The sequence below is a fragment of the Vigna unguiculata genome, chromosome 7 (assembly GCF_037176805.1).
Source record: "Vigna unguiculata cultivar grain cowpea cultivar isolate G323 ecotype 2 chromosome 7, ASM3717680v1, whole genome shotgun sequence".
Classification (NCBI taxonomy): domain Eukaryota; kingdom Viridiplantae; phylum Streptophyta; class Magnoliopsida; order Fabales; family Fabaceae; genus Vigna; species Vigna unguiculata.
This window is the reverse complement of record NC_140798.1, coordinates 45,545,116-45,564,321: the sequence shown is the minus strand read 5'-3', so window position 1 is coordinate 45,564,321 and position 19,206 is coordinate 45,545,116. Positions and strand designations below refer to the sequence as shown.

The window sequence follows — 19,206 nt, the reverse complement described above, 5'->3', positions numbered from 1 at the left end:
CTTAACTATTTTAATAATTTCATTATTAAATTAAACTCTCTTCGTTGCTACAAATTTTGGTTTCATTTCATGTACTTATAATTTATTTCTCTTCAACATATCCCTATTTAATTATTATTATTAAAATAAATTAGCTTTTTTTATATTTTATTTTAGATAACAACTTTCAACAGCAATTTATTGTAACAAAGACATGTTTCATTATTTGGTTGATCAGTTGAATCTGTTGAACAACATATAATGTTGAAAAAATTGTGGTTAAGACTCAGTTTAGCAAATTTGAATTTATTCAGAAGAGGAAAAGGAGTTAGTTACCTGGGATCTAGAATTTGGATTAAACAGGAACTGCTCCTTAACAACACGCGCCATTTCATTTCAAAGCGGTCAGTTATTCTATTTTGAGTGTTTTGGTACTTCTGAATTGTGAGCAACAGTTTTCTTGTGTGATAATATCTCAAGAGAGAAAAATCTCAATATTTCTTTCCCTCACTGAAACATTTGTGACTTTTCAAAAGGTAACAGACAGAAGAAGTTGTTGATGTTTCCCCACTTACACTCCAATTGGTTTCTCCTTAATTTATTGATACTTTTCTATTGTTGGTTTCTCTGTTTGGGATAAGACTCTTACTCTCACTTTCTCTCATTTGTGTGCGTGATGACAATCACAGTTTAGTCGCCGCGGTTTCGTAAATTCTCTACTATGGCTTCGGGGTCGCAGGGTTTCTCTTCTTTCCAAAGGTTTTGGGCATCATTTCAGGTTGTTAACTCTCTCCTTTACTCTTTCTTTCTCTTTAGTTTCTTTTTCTTCTACCCTGTTGTAGTAGTACTCTGTTTAATTCTGTTATTTTTCATTTTTTATCCTCGAATCTCTCAATAAAAAGACATTGGTGAACCAGTATAATGGAATGCGAGGAGACTGTCAGAACATACTCTGAGAAATTATATCGAAAGAGTTCCCAGAGAATAAAATCAAATTTGTTGGGTCAATTTTTCAAAATTCTTCTTTTGGTTCTGTAGCATTTAATTTTTGTGCACAACTCTGATAACATCTTGTGTTGCATTACTCATTTTCAAACGCTTTGGGAAATCATTCTTTTGTTTTTGAAAGCCATCGGAAAATGAGTTTATGCATGGTGTAAGGTGACTTTAAAAACTATGGACAAATGTAGGCAACTTGTAACTGAGTTTCAATTTCGAAAAGTATTGGAGTTGTTGTTGTAATTATGATTGTGAACCACAATTTTGAACCATGACTTTTGCCAGCCAGATTTGTGCCCTCCCTGTTTGGGGGTAAAACCAATCATGTGATGTGGTGGAGAATGAAAATGCTTCCAACTATAATAATTATGTACTGCCTTGTGGGCTAGCTAGTATAATATATATGCATGTGCAGTGCCAATAATTTCTTGCTCAACTTTACTCCCAATTTATTTAGATGTTTAATTTCTTGATTGTTGATTATGTCGGGGCAGGGAGGGATGAGGGTGCCGGTTGATCCCTCGGCTCATACTATCAAGTCCCATGGAGCCGCACTCGCAAGAAATCACGTTCGTGATTGGCTTATTTTGTTGCTTCTTATAGTGATAGAGGTTGTCCTTTTCATCATCAAACCATTTTATCGCTTTGTGGGAAGGGATATGATGGAAGACCTTAAATATCCTTTGAAAGAAAACACGGTGCCCGTTTGGGCTGTTCCTGTAAGTGTTTTTCTATTCTTTTTTACTGCATAATAATAGTTTGAAGTGAAAGTTCAGTAGGTTGCTTCCTAGTCTATGGGATCTTTTAGTTTGCCTCTTGGATCTTTTATAAAACATGTACTTCTTATTTTTGTCTTGGTCCTGGGAAATTTCGTCTAAGAGATGATAGAAAATAATGAGATAGCTTAGTTTTATTTGGGGCTAAAATTTTTAACTAATTATCTGTTCTTCTTCTAATGACCAGTTATATGCGGTTCTGTTGCCAATGGCTGTTTTCCTTCTCTTTTATATGCGCAGGAGAGATGTATACGATTTACACCACAGTGTTCTGGGTAACCTTTTCCCTTTGTCATGCATCCTAGTCAAGAGTATTTTAGTCGAGATCTGATGGTTCATTTTGCTTAGATTTAATCTTTAAAACTACTCATTCAATAAAGAAAATGAAACTGTATAAGTTGATTTTAACTGGTTTATGGATCTGTTAGTGGAGAGATTGGTGAATAGGTGTTAATGTGCTTCGTTACTTGGTACCACAGGCTTGCTATTTGCAGTTCTGATCACTGGGGTCTTAACCGATGCTATAAAAAATGCAGTTGGCCGGCCTCGGCCAGATTTCTTTTGGCGTTGCTTCCCCGATGGAGTGGAGGTACACAACTACTATAATTTATGTCACAAAGGGTTATAGGGGACACAAATGTTGGATACCTTAGAACAAAAACTTCTAATAAATCAACACTCAAGTAGTAATATTCCAAAATTTGGGGAGACAAGGCCATGACTCACAAACTAACTAGAAAAATAATTGTATTGTCCCTTGTCTGTTAGCCTATAAGAGGGGAAGGGTCACTTTGAAAACTCTTATAGAACTTTGGCTGATACAGAGTGGCAATAAAAATACAGTCAAATACCATTCTTTTATGTCTTTGCCTAAAACAAATAGTCGTGGGGATCTACCAAGAGAGTTTGTTAAAGGAAGAATATCTAATAAAAATTACTTAAAAAACTTATAAAAAAAAGTATTATTTGAAGAGAATTACTTATAAATTGATGAAGTTGTAAATAACTTGCTGTTTCTATGCACATAACTTTGTAAATTATATAGACCTTTGTAATTTGTATAGACCTGAGTGATTAAGTAGTATGTATTTAACTATTTTATAAGAGATCCTAAAGGTGAATATTTTACCAAATTTGTTCATGGATATAATAATTAATTTTTGTTTTTAAAATTTAGAAATGACAAATTAACTTGTCTTTGTGTTATCTAAATTTATTTCGATTTTAATGAGAAATTCTTACATGATTAAGCATAGACATGAAAAATATACTATAAATCAAATATGAAGACGGGATGAATATTCCTTTCCGTATTAAAACACTCTTAGTTTATTAGTTAATTTAAAAATTTATATTCATTTTTTTAATTACGTTCTATTTAAATAATAACTTTTTATTATATAATTTTTCATTTTTTTCTCCTTTAAATTCACTAAATCTTGAAAGTGTTTTTCTTTCATCATAATTTTAATTACACTTGTTATTTCTCTTTTTTGTTTGTGTGTTGCATATTAAAAAACACAAACCTTAATTATTAAATAAAAAACATACATTTAATTGATGCTTTTTTTAATATATTTATTTATTTATGATGTAAGAATAATGAATAACTTTGAACTGAACATGCAATTGTAAAAGCTCTTGGTTTATAAAGTGACTTACAACACTTATCTTCTTTCTTGTTTATGTTTCATTTACAAAATTATTCTTCTATTACACTATATATATTTTTTTCTCTCAATTATTTGACTTATTTTATATATTCACTAACTTTCCTTATATCTTCAAAATACTTTTTCTATCATCATTGATTATAATATTGAATTTAGGTAATTTCATATTTTGATGTTCCTAATTTATTCTTTTAAAAGAAAATTTATTTTTAATTAATATTTCAACTTTATCCTACTTCTCACTTCATATTATCCCACTTCATATTATCCCAAGCATTTAATATTTTGTAAAATAGATTATTTTTTGTTATTAAGAAATAAGTTTTAGTAAAATACTAATTCCCAACAAAATTAATCTCGTGGTTACCTCACTTTAATATCTACATCAGGTGAGATTCATAGCCTTAGCAAAACTTTTTTATACCCTCTCCCCACTGAACAAGGAATCTACAGTCATATAAAAATAACTTCATTGAAGTTAACCATTAACTTGTATTTTAAAATAGTAAATTAATTTTGTTAATAACACTTTTAGTTTTAAGAATTTTGCACAGCTCGAAAACTAACAGCATGGATTCGGTTCCTTCACAGGCTAATAGACCGTTATGGGACGTGCATCTCTTGTTAACAGCATCCAGATTAAAATGTATTCTAAATTCACTTTTGTGTCTCTTCAAATATTCTTGGTTACACGATGTTTTTGTCTGTCTTGTGGATAAGAGCTGTCAGATGCCTTTAGAAAAGTATATCTGTCATTTTATGCAGTGGATAGCTGCTAAAGAAAGCGCTCATTGTTAATCGTTTTCTCTTTGATTAACTTTACAGAACTATGATAAATGGGGAGGTGTGGTGTGTCATGGCAAGGAGAGCGATATAAAAGAAGGACACAAGAGTTTCCCAAGCGGCCACACATCATGTGAGTATCAATTATTATTCATACAAAACTTTGATTCAATAGCATACTTGTGTTAATTTTTGGTATTTCTTTGCAATCAAATTTAGGACTACTCTGATATTTCTTTCACATGATAAAATACAAAATTAATTGAAACAAAAAGCTGGTTTTCGGGATGAGAATATCCAACTGTACCAAACCTTTCACAATTTTCGTTCTGCTGGGTGGTCCCATTCTTTCTGTGCTTGATTTGGTGGGAGCAATGGTAATTATGTTTCTCGTAATGCTCATTAATTATGTTAGAAGCATAATGTTAGCTAAAAGCGAGCATCCTTTTAATAATAGGAAGAGTGGGAAATTGGTAAATGTTATTTTACTTAGTTTATCAGAAAATTAATTATTCATCGGATTACAATATAGCACATTTGTATTTGTAGTGAAAATTGTTTGTGTATGGGCCTTTTTCTGATAAATGTTGTTGTGCAGGGTCCTTTGCAGGTTTAGGTTTTCTCTCTCTGTACCTATCGGGAAAGATTAAAGCTTTTGATCAAAAAGGGCACATAGCAAAACTATGCATTGTTTTTCTTCCCCTTCTTACTGCTTGCATGGTTGGAATCTCACGAGTGGATGACTATTGGCATCATTGGCAAGATGTGTTTGCAGGAGGACTTCTGGGTTTGTCTTTTATGGACTATAAAAAGGCTATGGATTAATGGATTAAATATCAGAAGTCATTTTGAAAAAATTAAATAAAAGTGAAACCCATCTTACTGTGTGATGTTTCTTTCAGGGTTAGTCGTGGCAACCTTTTGCTATATGCAGTTCTTCCCTGCCCCCTATAGTAATGAAGGTAACATCCCTATCTTATTCATGATTATTATCATCATCAGCAAGACATGTTGTTTATATCTTTGATTTATCCAAGGTTTTAATTTTGCATTATACTCAGTCTATCATTTTGTGTATCTTGAAATTTGACATGTTGATTGAAATTCTTAAAAACACTCATATTTTTATAGAGGTACTAATAAATCAGTCTGGAAACCTTAAGGATCGTTTTTAGAAATTAGACTTAATTTGGCCACCCTTTACCCATCATAAAATGTTTGCGTATGTTTAATTAGCAGCATTTCATGTGGTCCAAAAATCCATACAGAGTGATTCTTAACATAGTACTCATTTGAGTCATGTCTTCTTCTACTAAGACTGCTTTATTTCTTTTTCAGGATGGGGTCCATATGCATATTTCCGAGCAATGGAGGAATCACGAGGCAACAATGGAAACAATGATAGAGAGTCGCCCGTTGTGCAGGCCATGGAGGAAGGGGTTACGAATCAAGAACCAAGGAGAAATGGTGATACTTTTACGCCTTACCCTTTTCGTAGCCCAACCTTGGAAGCCATGGAAATGGCACATAAGTAATCTTAAACTACTCATCTCTTGCTCTAATCTTCTCCCTCTGCTTCCTTACTTTTTTGTATACTCTGAAACCTTAGATTTAGCAACTTCTCACGTTTATGTTGTTCATGCATTATTATCATTATTGGCACTGCCACTGTAAAGATGAAAAAATGGCGGCTGCTTTCTGCTGAATAAGATCATGTTAATAGATGACACCTGATTTGCAATTTTTTTTGTTTACATATAGAATCTTTTTTTACCTAAATAAGAAAAAAAGTTACACTGGGAACTGTACTGCTTTATTTACATCGGGGTAAGGCTGACTAGTTAGGTACAGGTTCAACGTTTTAATTTGCTTGATATACTAATGAATATAAGTAAATTAATAAAAATTTAAAGTTATTATCTCTATATTAATAAAATGAGTTATTAAATGGTTTTTTAAAGAAAGTGTCTGGAATATACAACAATCAGATAGACCTAATCTCACAGTTACATGGATTAGATAGACCTAATCTCACATTTGAAAAATGTGAACTAGTAAAGTATACAATCATTGGGGTTTCATTTTAAATGTGAAATTTATTTATTTTTGGTTTATTTATGTCAGTAAAGTGCATGTAGTTAACTGAGATGGATCAACAAAATTAATTCATAATTTTTATGTAAGACAGTTTATTTTGATCTGATTTATGCGGCCTAAATATGGAATGAGTCAAAATTATTAATCTGACATGTATCGTCCAAAATAAGAAAGTGAAAATAAAATATTTGTAATGCTGGTCAGAGGATTGATTGTATAAACAATCTGCTGATTATGCTTTATATTATTTTCAAATTACACTCACAATTTAAACAATTCCTGTTTTCGTGATTGTTTGATCATGACAGTAAAAGTTATCTATACTAATTATTTTATTATATTTCTTAAATATATTTTTAATTTTTAATTGAAATTGAAATATGCTCATATTTCAAACATTATTTTAGTTTGATTTTCAAACTCTAAAAATAAAAAGAAAATTATGTTAAATATTTTTAATATGTTAAACAACATAATTAATTACGTTTAACTTGTTTAAACCATTTAATATCTTTTGACTTATAGATAAGTTTGAAACAATATTTAATCGTAATCGTAATAAAGTAATATAATTGGGTTAAAGTATATATTCGTTAATTTTTGAAGTTTAAATATAAAAATATATTAAAATTTGAGATCTTAACGAATTTTAATTTTAAATCTAAATTTAAAATTTTCAAACAGATTTAACCTTTATTATTATTATTATTATTATTATTATTTATTTTCATATTGTAATCACAAAACTTTTCTTTTTTTTTCTTCTTAATATTATCAAATATTTCTATCATAATAGCCTTTCTAACTACAATAAGCTTTAGAAAGGGAATTCAAGACTGTCCAGCACAAACAGAGACAAACAGAGCATAACTCATATTTATTTGTATACAAAAGACTGGTTAATTTAGAGACACGTAATCTTTGGGCAATAAATAAGTGATGATTAACTAAGAAATCTGATTTTAGAATTTATTATTTAAAAACCGTGTTGTCCTATAACTTGTGAAGAAAACTAGAAATAATATATTTGATGATCTGGGGGAGGCGTGATATGGGGACAGTGCCATCATATATGCCAACTCAACGCTTCTTCCATTAAGTTTCGCACATGTAAGCACTTAGTTTACACCTTATTTTATACCCTTAACATTGCAAGCTCATGCGATAAAAACTTCACTTTTTTAATATTTTTCTATTGTCACCATATATAACATAAAAATCATTCGTAAAATAAATAAATATTTCAAATCACAAAATTGAAAAATATTTATACATTTTTCTTATATATGGTTGGACATATCATGTTAATTAGATAAAATTAATTTACATTACTTACGTAATTTTAAATCTTATCTTATAAATTAATTTTATAAAATTTATTTATTTAAAGTACATTTCTCATAACAAAATTAATTATTAGCGGATTTAATCACTCCTATCAAACAACTATTAATGTCCCACGAGGAAGACAATATCTTTTAAATTTTGCACCAAAAGTTTACGTATATAATTATTGAGGGTTTCTTAGAATTATAACTAAATATTTCATAAATTTTTTGAAAAATAATATTATTGTTGAAGGGGTCGAAATTGAGAGATAAAAAAGATATTGAAGTAAATATACAAAAAAGAATGAAATAAGTAGATAAAAATATTAAGGACAAGATTAAGAAGTGAAATTGAATAATGATCGAATAAAGTCAACATACTAGTAAAAATTGAATAATGGTTGAGATATCAAGAAATGCATTGAGAAAAATAATTGCTAGAAAAAATAAAAATAAAAATTATATGATACTCTGAGAACATTGCAAACAGGATAATAATTAGTCTAATAGTGATGTTTATTACAACTTAGGTCACTACTTTAATTGTTTTCTTTTATATTTTCTGTTCTATTTTAGTAATTTATTACCCTGTATTTTGTAAGCCCTTTTTCTGTGCTTTAGAGTTTTGGGCCTGGTCTTTTCGGAGGCCCAAGGCCAGCCCTTCAGTAGGACCCTATACCCTTTCAGTTGTCTCATTTGGCTCTTGTCTCCCTTACAGAAGCAGGTTCTCTCCCTCAAAACACTCTAATCTCCAGCAAAGTGCTCTGCTAGGGCACAACTTCCGTTCGTCTTCGAGCTACCAAAACCCTTCCTTTTCCCAGGTAAGCGGAGTCTTGGAGGTTCTGTCCCATTCCTTCCTCAGTTCTCACAGTTGTGCGCGTTGGTCACGTTAGGGTTTTAGTTTCCTGACCTCGCTCTATACCAAATCTGCAGGTTCCAGCTCTTTCCTAACTCCAGGAGCTGTGGTGCCTTAGTTCGAATCTGTTGTTTTGGTTGTTCTCCTGAACAGGTAAGGGAAGCTAGATTCGCCAGTCCGAGTCATTGTGTGTTTCTTTTGGGTTGATCTGTGTTTATAAGCTTGAGTAGTGTGTTTTATCAAATGAAACTGAGTTGCATGTGCTTTTGGATGTTGGTAGTGTTGTTTTTCTGCCTTGCATGCGTAAAACAGTGGTGAGATCTGTTATTCTCGCCCAAGCGAGCTCGTCTCGCCTAGGCGAGAGAAGCAGAGTGCTCACTGCCACGAGAACTCGCCTAGGCGACCAGTCCACGTTCTGAGCGACGCCCTGTCTCGCTCAGGCGAGGAGGTCTCGCCTGAGCGAGAATTCGTGAAAATCCCACGTTGCTCATCTCGCCTGGGCGAGAATCCGTTGCGTCGGTGAGGCCAGCGTCTCGCCTGAGCGAGTTTGCGAATGTGTGACATGTTTTCTTAACTGTTTGGGTGATTTGTTGTAAATATTTGGTTAGACTTTTTCCTCCTAAAAATGATGTACGTGATTATACTTGGGTGTTTGGGTCTTTATGAACGAAATTGGCATGCTTAGTATGAGATTGATCATGATTTTGTGGCTTCGTGAATGTTTTAACATAACAATTGGATGAATGACCAAAAAGAGGTGGGAATTGTATGAGAAACATGATTCTGATTGTGAGATAGGCGTAATTCCATGAGTTTCGTGGGGAGACTCTATGGTGGCGTGTAGTGTATATATTAAGATAAGGATTCAAGTAAGGATCGCATCCCGAAACTCTAAAGGGTCAGTGAGTCTCAAGTAGAGCAAACTGACCCAAGTGGTGAGAGTAGCGGGAGGTCCTAGTCTTTGGCAGGATAATGGCCTTAGACGCTTAAAGGCTAACCTTGTGTGTGGTAGGGTGAAACCCATTGGCAATGGCTCTGCATAGCAGTAGAGGCCACCACAAGTGCAAGCGTCCAGTGAATTCGATCTTAGTATATGTATCCGGATAATTGAGTCATAGTGTCCTGCTTGTTTGCCATAACATGACTTATGTGCCTCTGTGTTGTATGCTTGAGAATGTTTATGTACTTGTTCTTTTACACTATGATGAGTTTCCTATTATATTAGCTTACCCTTGCGTTTTGTGTATGTTCTTGTTGTGTTTCTCTTTTGCGATGATCACCATTGGTGGGAGCAGATGGGAATACTTTTGGAGGTAGGCCTGAGGGTGGTAGCAGTGCAGCCTAGTGGGCCCGTTGCTATGATTTCCGAAGAAGTTCTATGGCCCTAGTGCCTTGTAATTCCATGCTCCTAGAGCATTTCTTTTGCACAACTGTTCAACTTTAGAATTGTGTTGTTTATGGCATGGTTGTATGCCCAAGTTTTCCTCTAGGTACTCCTATGGATGACTGTTAAAGTACATTCCTTAACTCTGGTTTCTTTTGTCAGCGTTGCTCTTAAATATTATAACTATGCGACGTTTTGTTTAGTAGATTAATCTATTTAAATGGGATGTCACATATTTACCTTTGTTACATTTTATCATTTTATCATTTTCTGTTCAACACCATACTTTCAACATGACCTTTGCAAAACTGGGATGTCTTTTAAGGTAAAAGTTTTGGATTTCTTCTAGAAGAAGCATCACATTCTTTTTCTCTTCAATATTACACTATATAGATTAGAATAATGTGAATTACAAATAAGAGAAAGTTAAGACTCGGAGACTTGTCCCTAAATTAGAACAGTGTAAATTACCTTTTAATTTTATTGAAAGTTGATATTAAATAAATACCAGACTTCACCCTTGATATATTAGTACATTTTGAAGAAATCCCGTTGAACGAATATTTTTTTAATTTTTTTTAAAAAGGTAAAAGAAAAAAAAAATGTTAACAACTTAATTTGAGAAAAGAGAAAAAGGAAAGTTGAAAAAGACCGATAGATGCTTTCTGACAAAAATATTTTCATACAAGTCTCATAATGACGTGTTATCTTCCCATATTTGACACCTTTTTGTTTCTATGTCATTTCCACTAAGTTTTCATGACATTTGTTCATCAATGATACATTCATTCTCTTTTTTTTTTCTTGTTCAATTTCAATAGCTTTAACTATTTTGTGTTCTTCATTTTTAATTTATGCATACCCCTAAAATATCTTCCACCACCATTTTGTTATCCCGTGAACAATTTACACTATCACCGAAATTTCGTAATGAAATTTCTACTATTTTTCTTATACATTTTTCTCTCTCTTTTTCTTTTTAATTTTCTGAAACCAAATACAATGCAAATATTTTCACAAAGATAAATTAATAACTTCCCAGAATCTAAAACAGTAGCAGAAAAAAGAAAAGATCGAAAGCGAGAACAACTTGAAGATTCAAAAGACTAAAGTGGGAAATAAATTTAATCCAAAAATGACAATACAGTTCCACCACACGCTTCCGTCGACAGTTTTCTCCAAACACGCTAGGTATATATAGGAATATGTAACACCCAAATTCCCAACCCAATTTTTTTTTTTTTGGTTGAATTTTCAAACCTAATAAAATATTATTGAAGAGAAGCTGAGAAACTTAACTTTTGGATCCTCTGAAACTCTGAAACTGTGAATCTATTTCCCGTACATTGTCTCTTTTGTTTGATCCATCTTAAGCATCATTTAGTATTATTATTTTATACCCCTAAAGCCTGACCACAAGACATTCTCATCCTCCTTTTCATCATCTATATAAACTTCCTCTTTCTTTTGCCCTTTTGCTTTTTATAAGCTTAGTTTAACATCTACTTTCCATCAACATATTTGCCCAGAAATTAAATAATCACAATCATCGCAAAAAAAATAAAAACAAAAATTTTCTTTTTTCTTTCCTTATTAATAAGGTTAAATATGTTTTTAATCTTTCGATATTCAGTGAAAACTAAAATTAGTTATTTTTAAAAATTTTGAATTAATTCGTTCTTTCACTTATGTAAATGTATGAATTTAGTTTTTTTTAACAATTTTTTATTAAGTTTATTTGATATTTTAAATATATTTATTTATAGTATTTTAACTTGTTTAAACCGTTTAACATATTTTCGTTTCAATGTTAATTACAAAACGCATTTGAAATGTTAAATAAACTTTAAGAAAAATGGTTTTAAAAACTAAATTAACGTATTTCCAAAAATATTAAACTAAATTAATTTAATGTTTTTAAGAAAGACTAATTTTGATTTTTTACTAAAAAAATATATTTAATCATATTTTCAAACAATGATGTTAATACCAAGTAGTTGAACTAATGTTAAAAAAAGGCAAATAATTTTGTACAGAAAGTGCATCTAGGTGTTCCTATTGAAAAAATAAATGTATTTTTAGGTGTTCTAAAATTTAAAATGGGTGATTGCTGCCATGTGACAAACTTACACGCTAGCTTCCACTATACTTCCTAAAAGGGAGACATCAATGCAAATATTGAATGAGTGGTCAAAACGAAGAAAAGGAAAAGCCAAAAGCGTGTGAAGGGTTTAGTTATATTGTCATTTAGAGATGCTTCGACCACAAAATATTTATAAAAAAACGTTTAATAATAAAGGTGTTCACATTTTAATGGTATTTCCTCACCTTTTTTAAAAATAATAATAATTCATTGGTGTATTTGTGAATGGATTGAGAGTGTGGTTCTCACTTGCTGTTTAGAGTTTACTCCTGTTTTTTTCCTTTTTTTTTTCTCTCTAGTGTTGTTCACATTATTGAAAAACAAAACAACAAATCACCAACAAATAATAATGATTTAATATAACATATTAAATTTTTGTAGAATTTATAGCTAATTTTGTAGTTTCTTTTAAATGTATTCATTTTCTTGAAAACATAAATAATTTAGGTGAAAGAGTGTAATTAGAATCTGAACTATTTTTAGATTCCTTTTTTCTTTGTCCAACATCAACTTTTTATTCAGCTTACTTACCTTTCATTTCAGCTAAGATTAGTCTAAGACAAAATCTTGAAAAAATTGTGAGTATGTCCCGAGAAAAGAAATTCTAACAACGGTTTGAATTGATTTGAAACTAACGAGAATAAAGATGTTGTTTGGCTTATATTTTATGTTGCGGTTGTTTTACTGTAAGGGATTAAAATTAAAATTTAACGTATATATTAAATTTTGTTATACATGGAATTCAAAGTTTTGAAAATATTTAATTTAACTATATGAAGAAGGTGAGTATTTTTTTTTCCTTCTAAAAGTTTCTTTCCGCCGTGTTTTAGACTTTTTATTTCTCTTGTTTTTTCCACTGTGCTCTAGTTTCATTAATTTCTTCGATTTACTTTTTTACGTTACCGACTATTTCGATAACTTTTTTTGTTGTTACTTTAAGAATATATTTAAAAGTAAATGAAAAGAAAATAATTTTTCTATATTAAATCGAAGAGTCTCTGTGCCATAAAATATTATAGATATTAGTAAAAATTGATGTTTGTATGTGCGTATATATATTTGGTATTTTTTTATTTTTAAATTTAAAACAAAATTAATATAAATATTGATTAGAATTCGTTAAAGTAAAAAAAATAAATATCTATTAAAGTAAAATATATATATATATATATATATATATATTACTTTAACGAGTTATATTTAATATTTATATTAATTTTATACATAAAAGGTTTGAGTTTCAAATTTAAAATAAAGAAATACCAAATATCAACATGATAGTGATTTCCACTTACCATTCGTGTATTTTTTTTTTCTTTACTAAAATCTGATTTATCTCCTTTCACTAACCATAGTTGTTATAAATAAAAGTAAAAGAAAAATATAATTTATTTACACAAAGTTAATGAATCTTGTTGTGCGTTGTAATTATAATTGTTATAAATATAAATAAATTATGAATATATATTAATAAGAATATCTTTACTCTTATCTAATATATATGAAGATAATAATTTTCTTATAAGCACGAATAAGACTTAAAACATCTCCAATGCTATTTTATCGTTATCAAACGGTATTAAACTTTTGATTTCACTTTAAATAGATATACATATTACACAAATTTTAATTTAACTCATTAAATTTTCATTAATTTTATTTTAACAAGAAATGTTTATAAATATTCACATTTGCTCCCTATTTTTCTTGTTTAACGTTTTGTTAAACCACGGATTAAGTGGTATACTTTGGGAGAAGTCTTAAATATTAAAAGGAGAGATAAAAAAAAAAAGTAATAAATAAAGTGTTTTCCTTTTAATTAATAATCCCCACGCGCCTTCTTCTTTTTGTCATTTTGAAATAGGCCTTGCAGACAATCCTCCTTCGTTCCCATCTACATTTCAGCCTTCTTTCTCTCTTTCTCCTTCGCCTGCCTCGATTCTCGTGCACGTGCAGTTGCAGGTGACTTTGCTACTCTCTCTTCTATTGCATTGTTCTTCAAAACACGGCTTTCTCGCTTTCCCTACTCTACTGCGAATGTTCTTTTTTCTTTTATTATTTTCTGTTCTAACTCAAAACCACAACTAATTGAGTAACCGGAGTTCAAAATTCTTCTAATTCTTGAAACCACGACGAGTGAAAAATAAATAAAAGTTTATAGTCTAACTGTTTTCGATTCGGTGGTTCACCTGTCGGATTTTGATTTTATGTGATTTGATTTTAAATTTGGAGTAATAATTATTGTAGTAATACGAGAAGCCCTTGATTTTCTGTCTCTGTAATTGCTGAAAGAGAAAAATATAAGACATCTTGACCAGATCGATGCAACACTGTGTTTGCTTTTTATTTTTTATTTATTTTTTTAAATTTGGGTTCAAGGTGATATTTTGATGCTGTGACCATAAGTTATACTACTTGCAAGTTTTTTCTGTTATGCAGAGCGTGTAGCCTTTATTGACAGTGATTTTACTATAGAAGGGAATGTGGTAGAGGAGAGTGTCTTTTTGAATTTTGTGACTGAAACAGAAGTGAACTGTGCGATCCTGTGTGTTCTTAATATAATTGTGAGATTTTAGGAGAGGATGAGAAGGATGAGAGAGATATCAGATTTAAACAGAACAGGTAATAAAGATCCCACGACCTAACAATAAAGCCAACAGCCAGGATACGTATAAGAATTCGAATTCTCTGCAGTGAGAGAGAGAGAGAGAGTAGAATTTCGTTATTTTATTTATTTATTTTCAATTTTTACAAAATTAATAAAATATAAGAAAAAGATTTCAGCTACTTGATAATGACTGCAGAATTATCTGTGTCAAAACTGACTACACGGGCAATCCAGCTCCCGTGATTACATATCTATCGAACATTAATACAACGCATATTATTACATACCACTAGCAAAATAGTGAAAATAGAGCAATACATGGACTGCATAATCGTCTGTGGTTCCAGAAATACTAAAGTATGTTGAACTTCACCACACTCACATTACTTTTCCGTTAAACTTGACTGTATTTCAATCATAGCATATGAAATGAAACTTAGCTCTGAAATTGAGGTCTCGTGGAACCTTTTGAAAAAAAAAAAAAAATCTTCAGCCTCTAAATTACATTTGGGTTGAAAGTAATGTTATATTAGGAAAATAGATCAGATAGAAGGTAGCCTAGTTGCTAGAAACATAGGCAAACGGAGAAAGAAAAACTATGAGATTAGTGATATAATTAATAAAGCCTGGTTGTGCATTATGGTGCTGATTGATCTTTAAAGGCTTGGTTGCTGTTTCTTGTTTGGATCTAATCCCACCAATGCTCCATTTTGTTGGATCACTTTATAAGAGGATATATATGTATAAATAGAAGTTTTCATATATATATATATATATATATATATATATATATATGTGTGTGTGTGTGTGTGTGTGTGTGTGTGTGTGTGTGTGTACACACATTTTTCACTGTGACCTGTTGTTTGGTACTGTACTCTCTTCCGTTTCTGCGCATGCCGTTCTTCTTTTGGCACTTTAATCTTTAACACATGTTCTGCTAAGCTTCCCGTGTGTCAATTGCAGAAACATAATGCCAGAAATTCAGCTGGGTATGCATACTATCAGATCACATGGAACTAGAGTGGCAAGGATACATATGCATGACTGGTTGATTCTTTTGCTTCTTGTGATCATCGATGCTGTCTTGAATATAATAGAGCCATTTCACCGTTTCGTTGGAGAGGGGATGATGACTGACCTTAGATACCCTTTGAAAGGAAATACTATTCCCTTTTGGGCTGTTCCGGTATATTTAGCTTCCTTGGATTGCGTCTTCAATTCAAAGAAATTATTCATTACTGATATTATGTTTCGTTTATCCTTGACTTGGTTAATACTCAAAGATATAACATTTTGAATTATAATTCCTGAACAGATAGTAGCCATATTGTTACCACTGGCCGTTTTTCTCGTTTATTATTTCATTCGAAAGGATGTCTATGACTTCCACCATGCTATATTGGGTACATTTCTGGACCTTACAATTCCTTATTTGTCAATATTTGCACGTCACTTTGATATACTGAAACCTTTTATCGGATGCATCTCAGGCCTTCTATTTTCTGTACTCATTACTGCGGTGATAACTGATGCTATCAAGGATGGTGTTGGACGGCCGAGGCCAGATTTCTTCTGGCGTTGTTTCCCTGATGGAAAAGGGGTGGGTTTTCAATTTTATTGACCTCCTAGATAGTCTAGTTAATGTCACATGTACAGCTTTTATGTAGTTAACTACTCAATAAACGCCCTATTGGTGCATGACATGATCAGGTGTTTGATCCAGTAACAAGTGATGTTCGCTGTACTGGAGATAAGGGTGTTATTAAGGAAGGACACAAAAGTTTCCCCAGCGGACATACCTCTTGTAAGAACTCTTTACAATCTTAAACTTTTCTTTCTTAAACAGGTAATATTGCAGATACAGAAAAAGCTTTTATTTAGATGGACTGATTGACTCCAGATATCTATACAAGTTAAAATGTCAGTATGTTCCCGAAGAAGTTTGTCTATTCTAATAGAACTACAAGCGTAGAAATTGTTTTAGAGGAATTAGTTTCACATTATGGAAAGTATTTGTTAGGGATTCTTGCACAGTCTTGATTAATCATGTTACTTTCAATTCAAAAGGTTGAGGTATTTGGTCTGTTTTGGAATATTCAGGTGGAGTTCGGTTCTATTTTTGTAGTCATTTTCAATGGCTACAAAGATCTTACTTTGTTAAAAAATATAAGCAAAGTATTCTCTCGTGGTATTGATTGATTACATATTTTTGTTTTCTTTTGTAATTGCAAAACATACTACTTTTGTTTTCTCGTAGTTTATCCAAGATGTTCGAACTTGGAAAGGATTTATTGAAAAGAATTTTTTTTTTTTTTTCTGTTTTTCTTCAACATTTCCTTACATCTTAATGTAAACAAGAAATAAGATCATAGTAAAAATATATCAAATGCCTCAGTTTCTCAACCTTTTGAATCTGTCTTCGTTCATTGCAAAAATATATCACTTTGTTTTGTGTCGTCAATATCTTAGAAATGACATATTTCTTTTGTATGCAGGGTCCTTTGCTGGTCTTGTTTATCTTTCTTGGTATCTATCCGGCAAAATTAGGGTATTTGACCGCAGGGGCCATGTTGCAAAGCTCTGTCTCGTTTTCTTACCGATCCTCGTGGCAGCTATGATTGCTGTCTCCCGTGTTGATGATTATTGGCATCATTGGCAAGATGTTTTTGCTGGAGGTCTTATAGGTTAGTATATCGTTGCCATATTGATTACATATTTCAATAAACCCTCTTACAAAGTTTCTGATACGATTTTCTTTTACCAGGGACGACAATTGCTTCCTTTTGTTACTTACAATTCTATCCACCTCCTTACGACCTAGATGGTAAGACCATGAATTGTTCCTTTCATCATCTCGTCATAGTATGTGTTAATATTGTTGTTGTGATAATTTGCTTTGAATACTTTTCAAGCCCAAATCAGTCTAGCCACTTCTGAAATTTCAGGCTACTCTCATTTTGGACATTTAACCAGACTCAGGCTTGATCAAAATATGTGGGTCTGATCTAAATTTAGAAAACACGTATATGTTACTTATAAATACTAATAATTTACCGAAGTGCTCAATATGATTATACAACTTTTCCATGTTTGTGTCTAAATTTGTTTTATCAAAACATACCTTTTTATGCCAAGTAGTTATAATTTTAAAATTTAGTTTAGTTTATTGCTTTTGCCGTAGTTCCAAACATAGGCCTCAATCCAATAAAAAATTGGGCTGGATAATCTTGTTACTGTTAAATTTTCAACAAAATGGCCAGGCTGAGATGATGTTTTTATGGGTTCTAGTTCAGATATTGAAGAAAAATGTTTCGATCACAATTGTGTGCGTATTAATTTACATAATTGTATATATGCAGGTTGGGGACCTCACGCATATTTCCAAATGTTGGCTGAATCTCGTAATGGTTCTCAGCCCTCTACCGTGAATAATGAGATTCATCATGTGCAATCTTCTGAGCTTCAAGCTGTATCTGTGTATATTCCACCTCAACATGATGCTGATACACGAGTCAACAGCTGGGATTCAAGCCCCATGTTAGGAGCATCTCAAAATGTAAGAACACATTGACTGCCGTAGACATAGGAAACATCACCGACATGTCCATAATCTGTAAAAATTATAGGCTTCGTGAGTTTCAGTTGCAGATAAACCATTTTAGATAAGATGGTTGTTAGATTGAAAATTTGGGATGTGATGTTAGTTCTCTTTTAATTTCCCGAGATTGAAGTATACACTATACGGTGCTTTGCAATGTGACGAAAGGGAGCAAAATAATAGAACTTCTAGAACTCCTCTACTGAAAATGGTCGAGAAAATTTAATATATTTTTTGAGGAAGTTATCTTACTTTTTGTAACTCTAGTTTTTGCTTACATTACTCTGTTAGGACCGATTACACTTTACTTTGATGTAGTTTGATATAAATATACTTTATTTTCTTGTATTATAAAAATTGGCATTTTATGTTTTTGTCTTTTGCTTTATATTGTCACCTGATATAGTTCTAATCCTTTTTTAACAGTAGCTATAAATTATAAACAATGAAATTACCGTCTGCTTCTCCATTGGTTGGTATAAAATTACTGTTCAGCAATATTTTAATTCCTAATATAATGAGTTACTTCTCTGTAAAGATAAGTTCGAAAAAGATGTTTCATACTTGTATTGCTATTATTTAATATAATTTTAATAAAAAAAATAATATGGATGTGTAGAAATGTTTAACTAGAGTTAAATCACTAAAATACTGTTAGATGTGTGTTTTGGGTATCTTCTTTTCCACCACTTTTTATTCTATTGATTGATACTTGTAGTATTTTTTATCATTTGTGAATCTTACCATTTTATATAAATTATGATTTATTATTCAAAAAATTAGTTTGACGATTCATCATTTGAATTCCGATCAAAAACGTTAACATGATTTCTTAATTATTTGTCGTAAATTATGCTTCTTTTAATTTTAAACAAAAATTAAAGTATTAGAATTTTTTTTAATAAATGAAATGAAAAAAGAATTTAAGATTTAAAGTTTAGTAATTATATATATATATAATGTAATCTCTTTTTTACTTCTT

General features: G+C 31.3%; 2 protein-coding genes and 1 long non-coding RNA gene across 5 annotated transcripts; all 3 read left to right on the top strand.

The window, feature by feature from the left end:
- Positions 1–215: 215 nt before the first annotated feature.
- On the top strand, positions 216–5,937 carry LOC114189994 (lipid phosphate phosphatase 2-like). Of its 3 annotated transcripts, XM_028078730.2 has the most exons (10): positions 276–383; positions 516–564; positions 669–757; positions 1,473–1,697; positions 1,942–2,029; positions 2,234–2,343; positions 4,253–4,343; positions 4,809–4,997; positions 5,113–5,172; positions 5,549–5,937. In XM_028078730.2, the coding sequence occupies exons 3-10, from the start codon at positions 701–703 to the stop codon at positions 5,743–5,745; spliced, it is 1,017 nt and encodes a 338-aa protein (XP_027934531.2). In that variant the 5' UTR covers positions 276–383; positions 516–564; positions 669–700; the 3' UTR covers positions 5,746–5,937. The 3 variants fall into 3 exon arrangements, with proteins under 3 accessions (XP_027934529.2, XP_027934531.2, XP_027934530.2); XM_028078728.2 differs by lacking the exon at positions 516–564 and having other exon boundaries at positions 216–383; XM_028078729.2 differs by lacking the exon at positions 516–564 and having other exon boundaries at positions 286–515.
- A 2,408-nt stretch (positions 5,938–8,345) lies between these two features.
- On the top strand, positions 8,346–10,138 carry LOC114189611 (uncharacterized). Its single transcript, XR_003605697.2, has 3 exons — positions 8,346–8,456; positions 8,569–8,644; positions 9,787–10,138. It is a non-coding gene; the product is annotated as an uncharacterized LOC114189611 (long non-coding RNA).
- Positions 10,139–13,826: 3,688 nt separating this feature from the next.
- Positions 13,827–18,485, top strand: LOC114191884 (lipid phosphate phosphatase 2). The gene is made up of 8 exons (XM_028081330.1): positions 13,827–13,980; positions 15,590–15,812; positions 15,942–16,029; positions 16,117–16,226; positions 16,337–16,430; positions 17,122–17,310; positions 17,391–17,450; positions 17,986–18,485. The coding sequence occupies exons 2-8, from the start codon at positions 15,597–15,599 to the stop codon at positions 18,195–18,197; spliced, it is 969 nt and encodes a 322-aa protein (XP_027937131.1). The 5' UTR covers positions 13,827–13,980; positions 15,590–15,596; the 3' UTR covers positions 18,198–18,485.
- Positions 18,486–19,206: the final 721 nt, after the last annotated feature.

What these genes read in the sequence shown, in the direction of transcription:
- LOC114191884 (XM_028081330.1), top strand. Translation starts at nt 15,597, where the DNA reads ATGCCAGAAATTCAGCTGGGTATGCATACTATCAGATCACATGGAACT. An exon ending in TTTTGCTGGAGGTCTTATAG is followed by an intron (nt 17,311 to 17,390) that starts GTTAGTATATCG and finishes TTCTTTTACCAG; the next exon opens with GGACGACAATTGCTTCCTTT. An exon ending in ACCTCCTTACGACCTAGATG is followed by an intron (nt 17,451 to 17,985) that starts GTAAGACCATGA and finishes GTATATATGCAG; the next exon opens with GTTGGGGACCTCACGCATAT.
- LOC114189994 (XM_028078728.2), top strand. Translation starts at nt 701, where the DNA reads ATGGCTTCGGGGTCGCAGGGTTTCTCTTCTTTCCAAAGGTTTTGGGCA. An exon ending in TTTACACCACAGTGTTCTGG is followed by an intron (nt 2,030 to 2,233) that starts GTAACCTTTTCC and finishes TTGGTACCACAG; the next exon opens with GCTTGCTATTTGCAGTTCTG. An exon ending in GTTTGCAGGAGGACTTCTGG is followed by an intron (nt 4,998 to 5,112) that starts GTTTGTCTTTTA and finishes TGTTTCTTTCAG; the next exon opens with GGTTAGTCGTGGCAACCTTT.